Source organism: Lepidochelys olivacea (assembly GCF_965140295.1).
Source record: "Lepidochelys olivacea isolate rLepOli2 genome assembly, chromosome: 11".
NCBI classification, from domain to species: Eukaryota; Metazoa; Chordata; order Testudines; family Cheloniidae; genus Lepidochelys; species Lepidochelys olivacea.
In genome coordinates this window covers 67,117,064-67,138,927 of record NC_140421.1, presented here as the reverse complement: position 1 = coordinate 67,138,927, position 21,864 = coordinate 67,117,064, and the positions used below count along the sequence as shown (strand labels likewise).

At 44.9% G+C, this 21,864-nt stretch overlaps 1 protein-coding gene across 1 annotated transcript in view; it reads left to right on the top strand.

The window, feature by feature from the left end:
* Positions 1–6,821: 6,821 nt before the first annotated feature.
* The window catches only part of ERBB4 (erb-b2 receptor tyrosine kinase 4), a 976,023-nt gene continuing 960,980 nt past the window's right edge, over positions 6,822–21,864 (top strand). The window contains exon 1 of the mRNA XM_084642839.1: positions 6,822–7,272. Coding sequence (XP_084498965.1) covers positions 7,191–7,272 — 82 coding nt within the window. The 5' untranslated portion in view covers positions 6,822–7,190. The remainder of the gene's footprint in view (positions 7,273–21,864) is intronic.

Genomic DNA, 21,864 nt, shown 5'->3' with positions numbered 1-21,864 from the left:
AAACTATTAAGGATAAATATCAGAAGCCATTTCTTAATGGCTTTGACTAAAACAGGCATGGAGAACAGATTTCTGTGGGAGCCCTCTTGTCCGAGCCATTTACAATTGCAAACAGATTAAAACACGGAGGGAACAATACCGCATTAGAAGTGAGATCAAGCAGATGATCTAGCAGGTCTTTCCCAATACTATATTATATTAAAGAGCCTGTTTATGTGTAAAATATAGTGCTACATCAATGAATACCTATTTCTGTCTTGTGTGTGCCTGAGGTGAAGATGAAAGAAAAAAAGAGCAAAAACAGATTAAGCTGAAATTGCTGCTACTTAATAACAGGGAGAAGACACATGTCAAAACAAAAAGAGAGCTGCAAATACTGATCAATGAGAGAACCCTTGGCAGCCACTGGATGCCACTGCTGGTCAATATGAAGTCACATCAAGAAAACTCTATGGCAACAGAATATTAGGAAATTAAAGACACAATTTTGCATTTCAGCTATTTAAATCGCTTCTTTGATTTTTAATATTTGAAACTTATTTGGTCAGGAGTTAAATCTCTCTGAGTCTTGCAATTTTGGTCATAGGAGCAGTAGCTTAATCAAGGGCAAATTACTGTTTATACTGTTACTTTTACTGAGCAGTCTATAAAAATCTAATTCTACTTGTCCTGCCTGGTAACTGTAGCTGACAGTTTCCATTAACCATCAACTAATATTGCAGACTCAGACTAAACAAGGTGTTATGGCCCCTACCTATTAGAAGGCCCCCTTTGTCCTAACAAAGACCCTGGGGTGAGAATATTTTGCATGAACAGACGCTGGAATAACATTAGAGTTTCTCAGCACTGCATTGCACTCTGTGTGGAGCTAACAGTCCTGTTTTATACAGGGCACAGATAAATCTAAAATTTCTCAACTGGGTGCCTTTAGAAGCCACACAGCTAATATGCTGTGGTGAGAGACCAGACAAGGTTCAAATAAAGAGCTGGTGTAATAAATAAACATGAGGTCAGTGTGGGAACAGCAATAATTGCTTTGCATGACAAGATTTGCATAGCAAACATTTCTGATTAATGTACAGCCAATGTTATGTAAGAAGGAACCTTCAATACCGTCCCTGAATCTGCACCTTCCAATCTTGAAGGCACAGCAGCTTCCATGAACAAAATTAGTCATTGTTTATGAAAGGCAGATAGAGCTAAATTATCTATTTAAACATTTGAAAGAGTTTACTCTTACAGCCTCCTTTTGGTTTTATTTATGTAACAGAAAGCAGGAATTATGCATTTTATAGAGCTTGCAAGGAGAGAGGATTAGCATTTCAGTTAATTCAGTTGTTAAGGGAAATGGGCTAACTTTTTGGCCTCCTCTCTAGTTAGATCCAATGAAGCTACATTTTCTTTAAAATTGCAAACAAGAAGGTAAAGACTTTGCTTATTGTTACCTTTTAAGAAAATCCACGGCACAAAAGGTTTCGAGTGAGCCTAAGTTTCCAGACTGTTTTTCAGTCTCTGAATACAAAGCTCCTCCCACTCTCCTGCTCTTGGCTGGTGGGTATAATGGCTGCTTTGCCACCACTGATGTATGCTGAACTGTCATAGGGCAGTGAAAGGCAGTGCTAAGTGCAATGAAGTCTCATTCTTTACAGTCCCTTTTCTGCAGAGTCCTGTTAATTCTTTTCAGCTAAAACTTTCATGCTTTGGAAAAAAAGAACGTAATCCCACTTGAAATATGGCCTTGACTTGGGGATTTTAAAGAAGAATGAGCCTGGAACTTAATTGGAAAAGCAGCAATAAAAATTGGCGTTCGGAAGAGTGGGAGGGTGGTGGGGGGCGGGGAGGAAAGGCGGTGACTTTAGTTTATTTTAAATGAATTCCTGGGTGAAAAATGTTCTGTTTAAGTGATACACATTTTGCTGTAGAGATGAGCCTTTTGTAGAATACATGTTCGGTGTGGCTTTCTTTTACCTCAAAAGTAATGTTTGGAGGCTCTGATGAATACTTTTGGACCGAGGGCTAGAGGTTATCCCTGACCATCATTAAAAAGGTATATGAGGTGATATGGGGCTAGGGTTGCCAGCCGTCCAAGATTGTCCTGGAGTCTCCAGAATTAAAGATCAATCTTTAATTAAAGATTATCATGAGATGAAACCTCCAGGAATATGTCCAACCAAAGTTGGCAACCCTACATGGGGCAGAAGCCACTGTTACAGACACTGTATCACTTAGCTCTTATATAGCCCTTTACATCTTCAGAGATCAAGGCACTTTACAAAGGAGGTCTGTATAGTTATCCCCATTTTACAGATGGGGAAACCAAGGCACCATATGGTAAGATGACTTGCCCAAGATCACCCAGCAAGCCAGTGGCAGAGACGGGACTGAACCCAGGTTTCATGAGTCCTAATCTGGTGCCCCTGTCAACAGAATGTATCCTAAAATGATCATTTAGAAAAGTCAAATTAAGAAGTCTGAAGAAATTACCTTCTCCCCTTCTCTCTAGCTGTTACAGGACCCAACTCAGCTCCCATTTCCTTCAAAACAATCTGAATCGAGCGCAGAGAGGGAATAATAAATTGTCACCAGTCTACATGTCAAACATTTGGCAAAACACAGAGATTTCCTTTTACGCTCTCACCACCAAGCTGCCCATAGGCCTGGGATCTAACCCACCCCTAGAATCAAACAAAATGGTAGTAAATAAAATAAGCCCTGACCAGTGAATTTATGCTAACCATCTACACAAACAAAAAAAAGTCCTAAATAAGTTACAATTTGGGCATAAACAATAAAATGTAAAAGACTTGAGCAGGAAAATAAGCTAGAGGTGCCAATGCATAATTGGTTAAATTTTGTTACCTAGAGGTATTGGACAATGTAATAGGTTTAATAATTTTTTTTAAAACTAGTTAGTTTTACCTATATAATGTAAATAAAAAACAAAGCTTTTTAAAAATGAACTCCAAAATTGCAGTGCAAAAACAAGCTGCAAGACATCATATAACCGTGACGTGTAAGGGTGCTGGAATCCCGAGACAAGTGAATCCCAACTGGCCATTGAGTGAGATTCGTCTCTATATGGGAGTGGTCAGCATAATAGCTTTGCTTGGCGTATGTATTCTGTGCGTTGCTAATAGAGATGTTTAGAGCAGTGATTCCCAACCGGGGTATATGTACTCCTGGGGTTACCCTCAGATCTTTCAGGGGGTACATCAACTCATCTAGATATCTGCCTAGTTTCACAACAGGCTACATAAAAAGCACTACCAAAGTCAGTACAAACTAAAATTTCATACTGACAATGCCTTGTTTATATTGCTCTATATACTATACACTGAAGTGTAAGTACAATATTTATATTCCAAATTATGTATTTTATAATTATATGGTGAAAATAAGCAATTTTTCAGTACTAGTATGCTGTGACACTTCCGTATTTTTATGTCTGATTTTGTCAGCAAGTAGGTTTTAAAGTGAAGTGAAACTTGGGGGTATGCAAGACAAATTAGACTCCTGAAAGGGGTACAGTAGTCTGGAAAGGTTGAGAGCCACTAGTTTAGAGCATAGCTGTGTAAGGCTCTTTCATTGGGAAAAGATTCAGTGGACCCATAAGACCCTAAGTCCCAAGGTAAAGGGATAAGGGCTGGTACTTATTTTGACCTGAGTCCTGGACGGGTAAGGATGGGTGCCTTATACCCCAAGCCCACAGAAGGAAAAGGTTGGGGGTCCCTAAATTAACCGGATTGTGCCTTAAGCCCTCGGTAGGGTAGAAGGCAGAGTACTCTAAATTGTGTGGGTAACAGCCTGAAAAAGTTGTCTGAGAATGGTGGAGTCCATGTACTGATATTAAGTTTAGCACTTGCTCATTTTCATGCACAGTATAGAAAAGCTAATACTAAAGTCCGTGAAATACTGGAAATACGATACATTGAACCTGTTCTTGTTCCTATTGAAGTCAATGGACAAATATCACTGAGCAGGATTGGACTCTGTCTGAATGGGCAGCAATGTCCTTCATACCTCCATGCACTTGTTGTAGCGTTAATTTGTTTGCAAACAGTCTGGATATAGGGACTGTTAAATGTTGGCTGCTTTGTTTTATATTGGGTAGTTTAATACCAAGGAACAGTCGCCAGAAAACAGGCTCTGTTCTCTAGGATGGATGCAAGAGGAATCGGACAGATTTTAATTAGAGATGTAGTGAACTGCTCAAAACAATTTACAGTGGTATGTTAGCATTTGCTGTTTTGCTCTGCTGGATACATTTAACTGTAATCCACTCCAAATATACGTTCTGTTCCATTTTAGGTTCTTATACTTCTCCCATCACAGGGATATAGGAAATTAGGATTTGGCTTGCTGGATCAGACCAATGGTCCACCTAGCCCACTATCCTGACAGTGGTTGGTAACTGTAGCCGAGTATCAGTTTACATGTCCGCATACCTGCTCCTTATTTCTACACTTGTGCATCTAGACCATGTTACCAGAATAACACAATGTGACAAAAGCATGTGATCAAAGGTAGTCTAACTAGAGTGGGAGAAAGGAAAGGTGTCAGAAAAGGAGCTGAAGAATGACTGGTAGGTGAAAGTATGCAGCGTAGGTGTAGCTGCGTTGGTCCCAGGATATTAGAGAGTCAAGGTGGGTGAGGTCATATCTTTTATTGGACCGACTTCTGTTGGCTGACTGACAAGCTGTGCTGAAGAAGGGCTCTATGTTGCTCAAAAGCTTCTCTCTCTCACCAGCAGAAGTTGGTCCAATAAAAGGTATTACCTCACCCACCCCTTGTCTCTGCTAGGTGGAAGATGAGTCATTGGACCAATCACACTCATTACTGCATTTCCAAAAAGTAGAAAACCAGTTAGAAGTAAAGGGGTGGGGGGGGGGGGGGCAGAGTAGGTCTGTGTGCAAAAAGCTGCATATAAAAAACCAGCATTAGCCAGTCCCCTAAGATAGTTACTTTATCTGCCTGAATGTTCAACCTACTTCAACCTTTCCCTCAGGATTAGTTAGGAAGCAACAGCCTACTCCCTCCCATTCTCCAATTCCCAGTGTGGGCTGAGTCCATTCCTTCCTCCCAACTCATGACACCCCAGTGGCCTGATGAGCAGAAGTGCTGCACCTCCACACATCCCCTTCAAGTCAATGACTGCTGCAAGCGTTCGGCATTGCTTGAGCTCAGGCCTCTTTCCCCCCCAAGCAGTCACCCCTGGGTGCTGAAGATTACAGTGCAAGGGTCACCAGTGCATTGAAATCTCCTGGAATGCAAAATGGTCTGGGTGATTCACAGTGCTGAGGCACTAAAGATTTTAAGTCGGGGTAGCAAAAGGCCCAGGAGGAGGTTGCCTAAACTACCTGCTGGAGTCTTTATAAATGTGCAGAGAAAGGAATCCAGGGTTTATGGGAAAGTTGTGGTTTGTGAGGAGTCACTGCAGAAGTTGAGGGAAGGGGCAGCAGCTGGAGGACTATTAGAAGTTTCTTGGGGGTGGGAAGGGCTGTCCAAAGTGAGAGAAGAGCAGGCTCAAAAAGCTTAAATTAGTTACAGAAGGTTAGGACGTTCCCAGCAAGTCTCATTTTAAAATGCTCCCCTCAGTTATAAACCTCAGGGGGTCAGATTACTCCAGATTACTTTAATTAGCCTCGATTGGCAGCAGCGCCTCGATCTAGAATAGTTCGTGCCTTGCTTCTTGATTAAAAACCCCTTCGGATTATTTTTGGAGAAATCCCATCTGTCGAAGTGAGTCATAGGAGCGACAGACACTCTCCCCCCCCCCCCTTTTCTTTTAAATTATGCCACCTGAAAGGGAAACCTGCAGCCTCGCCGAGCCCCGCGGGGACAATCAGTGAATCACCAAACAGTAGCTTGAATAAGTAGCTCAGTGTAGACACACCCCCGCCCAGAGGAGAAAGTTCTGTCTGTGTGTGATCACGGGCCATCACTTCACTTTTCCTTTCAGTTTGCAACAGTCAGCAGCCGCTGCTCAGCCCCATCGCCACGCCAGGACACGCGGCTGCACTAAAAACGCTTTAAAGCAGGTTTCAGAGACACTCCTAGCGGAGAGTCTGATTTGGAAAAAGCCCTCCCCACCCCAGCCACAAGCAGCATAACGCACAGGGGCTGGCGCTGCGCCATGGGTCGAGCCTCAGGCCAGAAAGGTCTGAAGCGTTATTCGTTGCAGGCGCAGCTGAACTGAGAAGCGGGCTGAATTTGGGTTCGCAGCCCGGCCTCCCTTTTTCTTGGCGACCCCCTAAATGCAAAGCGGGATTCAGCCTGCTTTAAAAGGAAGCTTGCATTTGCACCACGACCCCTTCCCCAGCACAAGCAGGTGCAACGGCTGATTGCAAGGAGGGGAGAGCAAAGACCTCCCCCCGATTGCACGGAGCGGGAAGAAAGAAACAACCCCCAGAAAGCCCCGGCGGCGATACCCCTCTGGATTGCCGCGGGCTCAACACGTAGCGAATCAAGCACCGTGCCATTCAAAGGCGCGTCTCTCGGCCCGGTCTCGCAGGCACACGCTTGTGTTGACGGCCAGCGGCTGCTTTCGGATTGCTCTATGATAACCTGCGGGCAGGGGTCGCGCCCGGCTGCTGCCTTCCACCCGGGACAGGTGTGCCCCGGCCCAGCAGCGCGCTTCAGATCGCGGCGAGCCGGTGTGAGCGCCTGGGGGGCGGGGCTTATGCACAGGCGGGGCGGGGCTTGTGCACAGGCGGGGGCGGGGCTTGCTGTGTGTTGCTCCAACCTCCTGGCTCCTCTGTGTATCTTTTTTTTTTTTGGGGGGGGGGGGTGTTTTGTTAATCTCCGAGTAGCAGCCGGGGAAAGGGAGTAAATGGGCTCGACGCTCTGACGCCCGGACAAGTGTGAGGAGAAGGAGGGGGGCAGCCAAACAGTCTCCCCCCCCCCACCAAAGTGAAGCCAGGAGAAGAACGAGAGGAAGGGGGGAAAGGAGAGAAACCGGGACTAAAAGGCAGGGAGCCGGCGACTTCTGGGGGAACAACTTGTTGCCAACCGGTTTGCCAAGTGCGGAACCAGCCGCCTCTCACTCCACGCGGGGACTGGAGCCGCCGCGCCGCCTCTCGCTCCTCGTCCCCACAGCCGGGCGCCTGGGTCCACGCTCGCCGCCCAGGGGAGATGCCATTTGGACCATGTAACATCGCTACCAGGAGTTGAGGCTGCCCTTTAAAAAAACCATGAAGCTGGCCGGGGGACTCGTGTGCTGGGTCGGCTGCCTGGTGATCTCCGGGACCCTCCAGCCCGGCGCGGCGCAGGCAGGTGGGTTTTTTTGTTTTTTGTTTTTTTTTCTGAAGCAGGAGGCAGCGGTGAAACCTGCCGCCTGGGCTTTTTGGCGGTGCATTTCGTGCAGGGAGGCGGTGTGTGGTTGTCCTGCGCGTTGGGAGAGGAGGCTGAGCCGATCCGGTTTTATTTTCACCGGGATCTGTCTCGATCCTCCCCCCGGCGCCCCCTTTGGGTTTAGTTCCGTGCCACGGTATTTCCCTGGGGGGGGTTTTTTGGCAGCTGCGGTCATGCCCCGTTGGCCTAGATGTGGCCAAAAAGATGTCAGTCGGTGGCTACTTTTGTTTTGTTTTCTGTAGTCGGGGAGACACTGAGCGCGTAGCCCTCTGCGGAGCGAGGACCGGGGCTGAGGGTTGCTCTGGGGCTGCATCCCCCTGTCTCTCTCTGCGCTCGCCGGGTGCCCGGCGGCAGCTTCCCTTCCCCACCCGCGCGTGGGGCCGCCTCAGCCCGGCGCAGCTGGGCGCTTCGCAGCGCGGAGCGCGCAGCCCTCGGGCGCGGGAGGTTCTGCCCTGCCGGGCAGGCAGCCCCCGAGAGATGCAGCGTTACTAGCTGACCCCCCCCCCCAATTCTGCATGAATAGCTCGCGCCCTCGCTGCCCGCGTTAGAGCCGAGCGGCGGCACGGGCTGGCCACAAACTCCCCCCCCCCCACACACTTAATAACACGCGCGTTGCTGGCTCTTCTTGGCTCCCGAAGTGTGGTTCAGCGGCTCCTAGCCCCGGTCCCGTCCTAAGCGCCCCTGTTTCCCCCAGCGGGCCCGAGCGGAGCCTGGAGGGGAAGCTCGGCTCGGCTCGGCTCCGCTCTCCCGCCCGGGTGCAGGGGCGCGCGGGCGAGGTGCTCGCGGGGGCCCCGCGCGCCAAAGTTGCAGCCGCTGGGCGATTGCGAAGCGAAGGGACGGGGAGGAGGGGGGGAGCTCTGCAAAGGCGAGGGGGGAAAACGCTGCTGGGGGGGGGGGCGGTTTGCACAGTCTCCCGATCCACCTGCCCCAGGACTCGTGCAACCTAGGAACTCGGCTGTCAAGTTCAGGCCTTTCTTGCCTTTAGTATCTTTGTTTTCTTCTCATCACAAACCAGTAAAAACGCAGGGATTTAAACACATCCTCGGGGGGGGGGGGGGGCACCGAGGGAGGCCCTTCACACCCTCCCCCCCAGTTAAACACAGTCAAGTTGTACTCCGTGGGTCAATATCCTGGAAGGCAGGCGCTCTGTGTCTCACACACTTGTCTCTGCTCCGCCCGAGTCTCTGTACACCGTGCTCCCGGCGCGGGCCAGTTAGCTCAGGGATTGCACCCACTGGATGCAAGCCTTCTTCTTAGGGGTGTGTGTGTGTGGGGGGGGGGTCCCTTTGATTTCCTGCAGCTATCCTTCCGTGGGGGCTGGTTATGCATGTTGACCCCTTCCAAAGCCGCTGAGGCTGAGCTGGTAGGAATTTCGGTGAGGCAAGGAACAGGGTTTCCCCCTCTGCTTTAGCTGTGGGTGCGGAGCTCTCCCTAAAAAGCTCTTGTCAGAATTTCTCCCGAAGGAATTTAATCCAAATTAGTTCTGCCGCTCTCCTCTCGTTGCAGGGCATCTCTTATTTTGTACGGTCACAATCACAAGTGAGAACCCGTTGGAGTGTTTAGGACTTGATGACAACACTGGGCGATACAAAAAAAAGCCAGACTCGAGGGTTTTTTTTTTTTTTTTTTTTAAACACAAAGTGATCCGGATAAGCCATGAGGAGAAAGGGAAGCTATTTAGTGTATTTCTTGTCATGGAAAGACGCGTGATTCTGCAACTATTCTGCCTGGAAGGGGGAGGGAGATCCCTTTAATTTTGATCTAACATCATAAAAGCAAGTTATTTGTCTATTCTCTGTGTGTGTGTGTGTGTGTGTGCGAGGGATTCTTCCCGAGTACATACATATTGCGCTTCCCCCAGTCAGTAGCAGTTTGGAGGAGTTTGTTTTGGTCCAAATGAGAAATTAAGTGCGGATAAGTAAACTAAGCTGCCAGAGGGCGACAAGATGTTGAGTGAATTGCTTTTAGAGGAAACAAATTAAGGAAACGAGAGGAGACAATCTGCTTCTCGCATTATTAGACACGCTTGGAGTTCAGGGGAAAGTGGCATATTTTTGAAATGCTAATTTCTTAAGAAGCAGAAGGAATGCACCTTATTTACTGGTCTATGTGAATAGAATAGAAATATTGATTCCCCCCACCCCTTCCCCCGCTAGTACAAATCATTAGGGCTTGTGGTTCTCTCTCTCTCTCTCTTCAAAGAAACCTGAAGGAAGAGGAGTTGTAATTTTTCCTTTAAAATTACTGGTTGACTCCTAGAGGCACCCCTTCAAGATATTTGAAAGGGATGTCCTATGACATCCCCAGGGACAGTACATTATAGTATCATTTATGTCAGTGTTATGTCCCCCAGCAGAACAATTCCTGTGAAGCAACTTGCATTGTTGTGCATGTGTGATTTACAAAAAAAGTGTTAGTATATATTTCATTTATTTTGCTGAAGGGAAACACAAACACATGTAGGTTGCCTCCTGGACAAATGCAAGCAGTAATTCCAGGTCCACAAACAATGTGTTACACTGTTTAATTTAGGTCTATTCCTGAGACATATAAGTGAGGTTTCCCCATATATTTTTAAGGTGTTTCCAAATATTGCCAAGTAGACCTACATAGTTGGATTCCTATTTACATCTACAATAAACTGGCTAATGATATCGAAAGTTTAAAACAAACACCTAACTGTACATTTCCCTTCAATGTAACTACATACTTATGAAAACTGCATTGTGTAAAATTTCCTTCAACTCCTTTCATGACGCTTGACATTTTCATGTGTTCAGGAAGTTAGGAATCAAATACTTGCTCAGATTTTAATGTTGTTTGGAATCACTGGACAGAATAATGCTGCTTAGCTCTACTGTCAAATATTGCATTTGTATACTGACCTAATGATAGCAATGTAATGTGATTTTTGTTGGATATATTTTCTAGGGGACAGTTGCTTTACGTTAAACACTAAAAAGAGGGTGTAAAATCGCTCACATTTCCTTTTTGTTTTAAATAATGGGGAGATGAAGAAGTTTGACCAGGGACTGATGCATTCACACATTCTTGACTTGGTCTGTGTTCCTAATTTTATGAAACGGAGATCAGCGCTATGTTGAAAAAGAACTGAAATGTTTTCTGTTGTTCAGGAAAAAGCTTTCATAATGATGATGTACCCTTTTATATATCTATGTTGGTTTTAGTTGAATGCTGCTTTTTCTGCAGATGATCATTTCTTTAACAGTTTGATGATCCTATTTGAGATTATTTGTTTTTTTTTTATGATTATTTCCCTGTTTCCTCTTAGATTTTCCTTTGCCATGTTTTTGATAGAATAATTCATTTACTGGTGTTAACCAATTTCTTATTTCACAAGCCTTTATTCTTAGTAGAGAGCTGATTTATTATTCCTTTTCCTTTTCCTCATTCTTTTCTTCTTCCTGCATAGTATCCCCCCTCCCTTTGTATTTATACTTTTTTTTTCTATTTCATACTACTTTTCTTACTCCCTTATTTTGCCTCCTTGTTATTTCTTCCCTAGCAACCTTCCACTTTGGCACTGCTGGAGCTCCCTGAGTCACTTTCCATTCCTCCTTTCTGATAAATCTGATATGGCTGGCTGGCTGGCCAGTCACAAAGTCATTCCTTTGCCTATATTTATTCCTGAGAGAAAATAAAAAGGCATTGATCCAGGATCACTTGCATATTCTCAAAGAACTGGCTCCCAAGGCCAAATCTCGACTTCAAGCAAGCCTCACATCTCTCTTGGGTAAAATGCTTTACTCCCCATGCCACACAGGAAGAAAAATATGTTATTTAAATAGGAGCGGAAGGAAGGAACTGTTTTTAATTCTAAGCATTTATTGAGCCATGATTGGCACCCGCTGAATTAGCATGTCAGGTTGTACAGGTGTGCTTTGCTTTGTAAGTAGTGAGGGCCTGATGGGGGGAGGGAGAGGGTGTGTGGCTCTGACTGATTTCAATGGGCTTTGGATCAGGCCCTAAATATTTTCATTATTTTGAGCAGGTCACTGACATGTCTACACCTTCACTGTTATGGGTGAGAGAAGTAGCAAGAGCTGTTAATTTCATTATCCTGCTTCTGTTGGCCAGGAAGTTTAAAAAAAAACAAACAAACAAGCTCCTGTGTACACCCCTTTTTTTGTTTGTTTGTTTGTAGACTATTTGCAATGCACAATCTTTGTAGTTTAAATTGGGTCACATGATCAAAATACCATGTGCTATTACTTAGAAACAGGTCAGTCTTTGCTCAGTGAGCAAATTGCCAGTACACTCACACCTTTTTCTGATATACAGTACTGCAGAAGTGTTAAATAATTGCAGCCAAATTAACTGTTATGCTATGTGAAGTGTCCAGTTGCTCTGTGAAAGGAATTGTATTTTAACTATTTTTTCCACTGTTTTCTTCCTGATGAGCCTATTCAGTCTGATGTGCTGCGTCGTCTTTATGCTCAAGTCAAAGCTCTTCTCTGGGTCACGTCAGATAGGGCCTCTTTTGAAAGCTGCATCGTGACTCATCTCCAGCCGCTGTCTTTGATGCTTGGCCCCTTTGTTGCAATGCAATGGATATTCAGTAGTTGAGCCCCACATGCCTTTGAAAAGATTTATAAAATAAATATTAACTAGAAATTTGAGCATGCGGTTGGGGAAGATGGAGGCAGGCCCTGAGAAAGTGAAATCCACCCAGTAGGCAATATATTCTCTTGCCACAGCTCACTTTTTCAGCTGCAGAGGAATAGTTTCCCATTATGTTCTCCATCTGCAGGCTAACCCAAAGTTTTGCAGTCCTTAGTCGTGTAAAACTCCACTGATGTGTCAGCTGGAGTTTTGACCCCAGGATTGGGCATCTAGGGCTAGACTGAGACCGCTGCGGGGACTAGAAGGTGGGTAGACTATGCTGCTTCTCTGTGTGGGCTGGTGGGGGCAGTTCTGTTTCCAGCACAGGGTAAAACAGCCAACTTGTATTCCCATTGCAATGTCCCTGATGGGCTGTTGCAGGAATGCAGAATTTCTGATGTAACAAGACCCTGGTCAGGCCCCTTTCCTCATGCAGCATGCCCCCAAATTTACCCTGTGCTATGAATGGCTGCTGCAGATCTGGCATGGAGGTGGCTCTGGGCCTGGAGCAGGTATTCTTGTGGCAGATGAGAGCTGCAGGGCAACACTGAAACAGGTATTTATGCTCTGCATCCCTGAAATTGACACAAAGTTGTTTATACAGAGGGCCAGATTCTACTCTTAATTATACCTGTAGAACCCCACTGACTGAACTGGGGCTGTCTGGTTTTAAAAGAGGGCAGAATGTGATCATGTGTACCGTATGCAACGCCGAGAGCTGCATTTATAATAAAGCACTTGAGGCTACAACATAATATTGAGGATCTGGCTTAAATGCATACAAGTAGGCAAAATCAGACTCAGCATTAACAGTTCTGACCGCTGTTCCTTGACTCATATCATTCTTTAATAAAGAAAAGGAAAAAAAGCCACAAGTTAAGGTGGTAAGGCCAAATTCAAGTCTGCTGTAAGTGCAAACAGCTCCACTGAAATCAATAACACTGCACTGGCTTACACCAGGGTTGAATTTGTCCTCAAGAGCCATTTAGGAATCCTGAGTTATTCTTCAAAGTGGCCTTAATTTTCTTGTTACTGTGGGAATTAACCAGAACCTTCACTTAATCCAAATGCTTTTTCTGTGGTTTGATGCTCATTGGTTTATATGGGAAGGTAGAAATTTTAAAATATTCAACTGCTCCATTAAAAATAATAGGAAATCAAACCACAGAAAATCTATTTCGGATGTACATGTGAATTAATGGGCAACACACACACACACACACGGCAGACATTCTTGTACAAAAAGCTTTATTAGAAAATGGTTACCATTAGAAAGCATGTTAATATCTACAGCTAACCTCCAGTTGCAAATACTGATACCTCTGTATTCTACACATCAGAAAACTGCTTTTTCAGACAGCCAGTTCCATTTGGTGTCTTGCTGTTCTGGGCATCTGCAGGTGGCGGCAGCCCCCAGGCCCTCCTTTTAAATTGGAGTGCCCCTAATTTCCTTCTTGGACAGGGTTACTGGCCGAGTGAATGGGGGGAAGCTGTAGACAGGATCTACCTTGATTTTTAGTCAGGCATTTTGACGCAGTTCTACATGACATTCTCATAAGCAAACTGGGGAAATGTGATTTAGATGAAAATGGTCTAAGGTGGTTGCACAACTGGTTGAAAGACCTTACTCAAAGAGTAGTTATGAGCAGGGCCAGCTCCCGGCACCAGCGAACCAAGCAAGTGCCTGGGGCGGCACATGTAAAGGGGCGGCAGGACGTCGGGCTCTGGGGCGGCAATCCGCCCTCGGTGGTGGCGGGAACTCAGCAGCCACTCCGTCACAGCGCGTGGAGCGCTCGGCAGCGGGGACGCGACTCTTTTTCGGTCGCACCGTCACTCCGCCTCCATGGTCGGCGGGCAGGATTCCGCCTTCCCGTTTGGCGGCAAGTTTTCAATCTGGCCCGTGGGATTGCCAGCTCCATGGCCCAGCAGGACTAAGGCAGGCTCCCTGCCTGTCCTGGCCCCGCAGCGCTCCCGGAAGCGGCCGGCACCATGTCCCAGTGGCCCCTGGGGGAGGAGCGGGGCAGAGAGCTCTGTGTGCTGCCCTTGGCTGCAGGCACCGCCCCCCGCAGCTCCCATTGGCTGGGAACAGGGAACCGTGGCCAATGGGAGCTTCGGGGGTGGTAGCTACAGGTGAGAGCAGCACGCGGAAGAGTCGCCTGCCCCACCCCACCCCCAGGGGCCATTGAAGGGCGTGCTGGCCACTTCCGGAAGCAGCATGGGGCCAGGGCAGGCAGGGAGCCTGCTTTAGCCCCACTGTGCGCTGCTGCCACACCGGAGCCACTCGAGGTAAGCGGTGCCAGGCTGGAGCCTGCACCCCGAACCCCCCTACCTCCTGCCCAGAGCCTCCTACCCCCCTGCCTTGAGGTCCCTGCCACACCCCGCACCCCTCCTGCACCCTAACCCCTTGCCTTGAGCCCCTTACTGCACACCGCACCCCTCCCATGCCCTGCACTCCCTCCCGCACCCCACCCCCTGACCCAGCCCTACATTCATGGCCCTGCAAGCAATTTCCCCGCCCAGATGTGGCCCTTGGGCCAAAAAGTTTGCTCAACCTGGCGTATCTAGTAGGTTCCCACAGGGGTCAGTCCTGGGACTGGTATTATTCAATATTTTCATTAATGACTTGGATAATAGAGTGGAGAGCATGCTTACAAAATTTGTAGATGGCACCAAGCTGGGAGGGGTTTCAGGCACCTTGGAGGACAGGATTAGAATTCAAAATGACCTTGGAAAATTGGTCTGAAATCAACAAGATGAAATTCAATAAAGAGAAGTACAAAGAACTACACAGCTACAAAATAGGGAATAACTGGCTAAGCTGAGTATTGTAGAAAACGACCTGGAGGTCATAGTTAAGTTTGGAAGGATTAGATTTTTATTGGTAGATATAGATTTCATCATAGAGACTCAATAATAGAATTTCATAGAATGGCAAAGTGAGTCAAATGCTGCTTGAGAACTTACAAGAGTTTGATTTAAGGATACTCACTTTGCATATTTTGATATAAACTGTCAACATCACGTTTTAATGGTTATAAAGCTTTAACTTTTTGAATCTCAACTTCCATAGTCATTAAATAATTACATTCTGATCCTCCTCTGTCTGCCCTGCTCCCATGCTTTTGGGCAACTGTGAACATTTAAATCAATGTTTTTAAGCATTTTAATTTTTTTTAAAAACATTGACATTATCCATGGAAGTTATAAAAGTATTGAAATCAAATTCTGTCAAGACTAATTATAGTGGAACAAAATTGAATAGGAGTCAACAATATGATGCAATTACAAAAAAGGCTAATACCATTCATAGAATCATAGAATCATAGAATATCAGGGTTGGAAGGGACCCCAGAAGGTCATCTAGTCCAACCCCCTGCTCAAAGCAGGACCAATTCCCAGTTAAATCATCCCAGCCAGGGCTTTGTCAAGCCTGACCTTAAAAACCTCTAAGGAAGGAGATTCTACCACCTCCCTAGGTAACGCATTCCAGTGTTTCACCACCCTCTTAGTGAAAAAGTTTTTCCTAATATCCAATCTAAACCTCCCCCACTGCAACTTGAGACCATTACTCCTCGTTCTGTCATCTGCTACCATTGAGAACAGTCTAGAGCCATCCTCTTTGGAACCCCCTTTCAGGTAGTTGAAAGCAGCTATCAAATCCCCCCTCATTCTTCTCTTCTGCAGGCTAAACAATCCCAGCTCCCTCAGCCTCTCCTCATAACTCATGTGTTCCAGTCCCCTAATCATTTTTGTTGCCCTTCGCTGGACTCTCTCCAATTTATCCACATCCTTCTTGAAGTGTGGGGCCCAAAACTGGACACAGTACTCCAGATGAGGCCTCACCAATGTTGAATAGAGGGGAACGATCACGTCCCTCGATCTGCTCGCTATGCCCCTACTTATACATCCCAAAATGCCATTGGCCTTCTTGGCAACAAGGGCACACTGCTGACTCAGTGATTCAGGGGTGTATTAACATGAGTGTCATGTGGAAGACATAGGAGGTAATAGTGTTGCTCTATTTGGCACTGGTGAGGCTTCAGCTGGAGTACTGTGTCAAGTCCTGGACACCACAGTTTAAGAAAGCTGGGGACAAATTGGAGAGAGTCCAGAGGAGAGCAATAAAAAATTATAAAAGATTTAGAAAATTCGATGTACAAAGAAGGTTTTTTTTGTTTTGTTTGTTTTTTTTTAAAAAAAAGCCCCTGGGCGTGTTGAATTTTGAAAAAATAAGACAGGGGAATCTGATAACAATCTTCAAATACGTTAAGGGCTGTTATAAAGAGGATGGTGATCAATTGTTCTCTACGTCTTCTGAAGGTAGGACAAGAAGTAATGGACTTAATCTGCAGCAAGGGAGATTTAGATTAGATATTAGGAAAAACTTTGAAACTATAAGGTTAGTTAAGGTCTGGAATAAGCTTCCAAGGGAGGTTGTGGAATCCCCAGCATTGGAGGTTTTTGAAGAACAGGCAGGGCAAACACCTGTCAGGGATGGTCTAGGTTGACTTGGTCCTACCTCCGTGCAGGGGGCTACACTAGATGACCTCTCGAGGTCCTTTCCAGCCCTACATTTCAATGATTCTAACGCATGCAAGAGCTATGGAAGTGTAATTACAGTCCTTCTCTGAGGTTAGTACGAGATGACGCACATCTCTTTCCTGGCTCTGTACACTTTTCTCCATGGTCAGCCTGTTCCCCATGCTTGAATCTTGTCCCATGAATAGTTCTGTGATGCCCAAGGAAAAGGGGGATGCTGCTGTGAAAGTGACTAAAGCCCCTTTTCGCGCAAGAGGGATGACTAGACCAAGGAATGGAGAGTCCCTTTTTGTTGATAAAGTGGGTTGTTGGCTTAGAGCTGTGACTCTCACTTTGGGTGCGAGAGATCCCGAGTTCAAACCCTGCACTGACCCTCAGAGCAGAAGTGAAAGTTATATAAACAACTTTGGTGAAATCCTGGCCCCTTTCAGCAAAATCTCATTGACTTCAGGAGGGCCCAAGTGTGTTCAATACAGCCAAATTCAAGGTCATACATGTAGGAACAAAGATTGTAGGCCACAGTTCCCGGCAGGGGGATAAATACTGGAAAACACTGAATCTGAAAAGGGTATAGGGGTCACGGTGGGTAATCAACTAAATGTGAGCTCCCAATGCAATGCTGTGATTAAGAAGACTACCACGATCCTTGGATGTATGAGCAGGAGACCAGTGAGGAGGTGATGCTTCGTCTCTCTTTAGCATTGGTGAGCCCATTACTGGAATACGGTGTCCAGTTCTGGTGTCAACACTTCTAAAAGGGTGTTGGAGAAACTGGAAAAGTTTCAGAGAAGAGCTTCAAGAATAGTCTGTGGTCTAGAAAACCTGCCTGAAAACGAGAGACGTAAGAGGCTCCATCTACTTAGCTATCCAAGAGATGACTTGATCTGCTCTGTAAGTGCCTAGAATGGGAGAGGCTTCTTTAACCTAGCAAACAAAGTCATAATGAGATCCAGTAGCTGGGAGTTGAAGCTTGACAAATCAGACTGGAAATAAGGTGCACAGTGTGGGTAATTAACCATTGGAACAACTTACCAAGGGGAAACGTGGTGGTTCTGTCACTTGAAGTTTTAAATCAAGATTAGGTGTTTTTCTAAAACATATGCTTCAATTTAATCCAAACTTTTGGCCTGTGTTACTCAGGAGGTTAGATTAGATTATCATAATGGTCTATTAAAATCTATGAATCGATGGGGTACAATTAGGCCTTTTGTTTTTGTGGGAGTTCAAAAGAATAATGCATGAGAGTTGACATGGTCCTATATTATGGGTCCTTTTGGGGCTTTCAGTGTGTATTGTGTAAATATGGGTTTAAGATTGTGTAAACATATATTTAAGTTTTAAGTATACAGCATGATTTATCGCAGTGCCAACTGGCAGAGGGCATGCCGTAACATAACTCATTATTAGGTCTGACATGCTCACCTTTCAGGTAGAGAATATGGCCCTAATGTCATGTAAGGTATATGTAAATTGGTGACACACTGGTGATTCATATTATTCCGTGGTGTATACATGGGCGATAGATGAATATGTATGGAATTTATGTTCCAGCATAAATATGTGCTGGAAATATATTCTTAAAATGTGTTTTCAGACAAGGCTTAAAACCAGAAATCATTTAATCCTATGCTCTTTGCAATACCCTTATTTTTACTTTTATTACAAACCATCTCAGTGCTGTATATTACAGAAGTGAGCCCTCAACTAAGTTAACAGACTGGTGCTGTGTACTGTTTCTTTAAAGGAGCAGCGAACTTACTAAAGTTCTGTGAGAGCTATAGGTAGAAGGATTGGGTGCTACAGGGCAGACAGTTCTGGGAAAACTCGACACCAGGAGAGTATTGTGAGGAGTAGGCAGACTGGTGAAAGCCAAGGTGAAGCTATTATGCTGTGAACAGACCGCTGAGAATCAAACCAAAACTGCACAACCCAGAGGCACCCAAGGTAGCAGGGTAGATGGGGACATGACCCCTTGCTGGTCTGGGTTGAACCCCCAAGTGTCTCAGTGTGATAGATCACAACTCTACATTGGCCTGTAAGTCTGTGAAGGCTGTTGCTGGGGTACATACATTCTGTTCCTAAAAATATTAAAATACAAAAATTCAATGTATCAATTTGTAGGATAGGAGAACAATTAAGTAAAAAAACAAATGTTTTTTTCATGGTAGTGCTATAGTTAACTTCGCTACATCAGCACCCTTAACTCTATTACTTTTGGTTTGGGGATGTACATATATAAATAAAGCACATACTTGGTGGTGGCGTCCATGTGATACATTGTAGAGTCATGTGATAAATGGAATGTTTAATGTATCTTTGACAGCCTCATTTCTAGAGCATCCACTGCCTCATGTCTGCCAGGTCTACTCCTCATGTTCCAAGCCCCTCCGCAGCTTCAGACAGCTGCCATATTTTTTCCAGCCTGCCAGTGAAATGCTTCCTCCTTTCTCTGAATTACATGGATATAAGGTGTAAAATGGGCAATATTCAATCCTGCATCAGGAGTAAGATTAGGCTCTAATATCTTGGGATCCATTAGGACTAGAAATGGGACCTTTCTACCAGTAGAAAATCAGGAAGATTCCCTGTTTTCCAGTGATATACAGCTTTTGCTTCTATCTTTAGTACCCCATGATATATCAGACCTTTTCTTACTGGAAATGGGAGAATTGCAGTGGACATAGCTGGAAGATTTGCATGTTATCAAACCTTTAAAAATGGGACATTATTATGCAAAGAAAAGGTATTTTAGGTAAATTTCAGGAGTTTCTAAAATGTATTAATTATGATTGTCCCCTGAGTCCTGTGCAGTTAGACTTGCAGTAACTAAGGCTTGAATAATGATACAGAGGTCTAAAACTGTACCGGTAACTTGTTTTTAAAAACTCTTAGCCATTTCTAATATAATATAATGGTGTGTGGGTTTTCTTTGTTTGCTTTGTAAAGTGTGCTATATGGCTACAGAGTACGTGACATCTTATACATTTTTGTTGGCTGTTGCTTGTAATGCAGCCATGCTAGAGTCATGTGGATAGAACTTCCATACCACACCTCACCAGCACGTAGTTTGTATATACAACCTACGTGCGCCCAGGCCTCTCCCTTTCTACTAAAGCCATGCCTGGCACAACAGGCACAAAATGAAGATGTGTGATGCAGATGTCCCCAGTGTACTGTTCTACAGACAGCTGTATATATGTGTAGCTTCATTTTGCAAAGGCACGTGTGGTCCAGTGCATAGAGGTTTTTCTTACGGTCAATAGCCTGCATCTCTCATGGCAGGATCAGATCCTAAGGTTGAAAACACACTCTATATCTATTTGTCTCTGGTCTATAAAGTGTATTTTGTAACACAGCTTTTTGTGATTATGATCTGTTGGGTAAACTCTTCTTCCATCAGTAATCATTGAAGGTCTAGGTCCAGTGGCTCAGAAAAAGCCATTGAAACCTTTGCTGTCTATCCTATTATACAGTGATGTTATGTACCATACACTGTGGTGCAAATCCGGCAGTCTCTGACACAGCCACGTAAGGCTGTATATGAACTTGAATTGCCTCATTGTTATTGCTGGGTTCAGAGACCCCACAACACTGTTGTATCATGCCGTAAAGCTCTCTCTGCAGGGAAGTGGAGGCATAGGTGTTGTCTAAAGCAGAGGTGCACATATATATGAAAATAGTTAATTGTTAAAGTGTCAGTAGATGGCGCTTGGGAATGTGCAGCCTTGTTCCTGGGTTTTGTAGGACCAATAAACTTCTTGTGTGAAGCTCTTTTATTCAGCTGTTAGTGTTTTTACTTCATCGTGGTTGTGACTGGCCAGAGGCACGGAGTCACCTCAGCAAGGGCTGTGAGCAGCATTCCACTGCAGCTCTTAAAAGCCTGCACCTGTGGTTACGTACATAATCAGGATCCACTGCATCCACTCTTCTTTCCCTTCCTGCGCCATAGCAGTACGCCTGAGCCCAGCTTGCGATGGGGGTGAGGAGAAATGTCTCTTTGCCCCGTTGTCACCACGTGTTTGTTGCAGTCAAATCCCTTGTTGTCAGGCTTTGCTCATGAGGCTCCACTTTCTCCAGCACGTTAGAGGCTGTACAGTTCTTAGGATGCTACTGCTGTTGAGTGCTGCACTAACCAAATTACTTTTAAAATTTCATGTCAATTTTCTGGAATGCACCAAGTAATTAGACCAAACAGTGGACTAACTGCCTGATCAATGTGTATTAAGAAAATAAGAGGTCTATTTTTTTTCAAGTAACCATGGCAAACAAAGTCGGATGTTTATAAAAGGCACGGAAAAAAGTCTTGTAGTCAAGACCCTTTATACCAAGTTTTGTTTGATATTAAATTATTAGTAGTATTTTTTAAAATAAATGAATTGGAAAACCGTAGAACTTTGGGAAACATTGACACTCCAGCTTCACAGATGGTGACAGATGCTGCTTCCGTGGAATAGTCAATAGAAAGACACTGGGCAGCATTTTCAAAAGTGCCTAAGGGTACATCTAGTCTGCAATAAAAGACCCGCTGCAGCTGGGCCTGGATCAGCTGACTCGGCTCAAGCTACAGGACTATAAAATTGCAGTGTAGGTGTTCAGGCTAGGGCTGGAGCCCAGGGCCATGGATGAGGAGGGTCTCCAAGCCTTGCCTGAACGCCTACACCGCTATTTTTTGCCCCACAGTTAAAGATAATCATGTGCCGGAGTACTTTGCTAAATTGGGACCTCTGTGAGGTACCGAGTGTTCTCCACCCCCACAGAAAGCAGTGGGAGCGAAGCGCGCTCGCAGCCTCCTAAGAAGCATCCAGCACCTGTGGGATTGGGTCTTTGGAGCACCCAAGGTGAAGAATAATGGGAATGCTTTACACCATATTTATATCACAGTATTTAGCTTGTGTTCATTTAAATAATACTGAAATATTGAACATTTAAACCTAAAAGTTTAGGTAGTCCAATAATGTAACATTTTAGCAGTCATTTTAAGGTTAGTCCCATAGCTAGACAAAATGATAAGCATTTGTTCGTAAGTTATTCTTTTTCATTAGATCCTTTTCACTGTGGTTGAATATCCTGACATACAGGCTGGTGTGTGTATCAGTTGTATTTTGGCAACCATTCAACTACTTGTTTAACATTTTTGACCCATGAAAGCTAAGTTAGAATGTGCACTTTTTTATTATTCATCTTTGACAGTAAAGAAATAAAATGTACATATCTAAATTAAAATGGTTGTTGCCTAAGGATCTCTGGCAATTTTCAGAGTTCAGTGTTGTGTAATCTTATATAAAATATTTGACTAAAAAAGAAAAAAACCCTCACGTATTTCAAGAGAGATTTCTCTGGTGTGTAAAAATA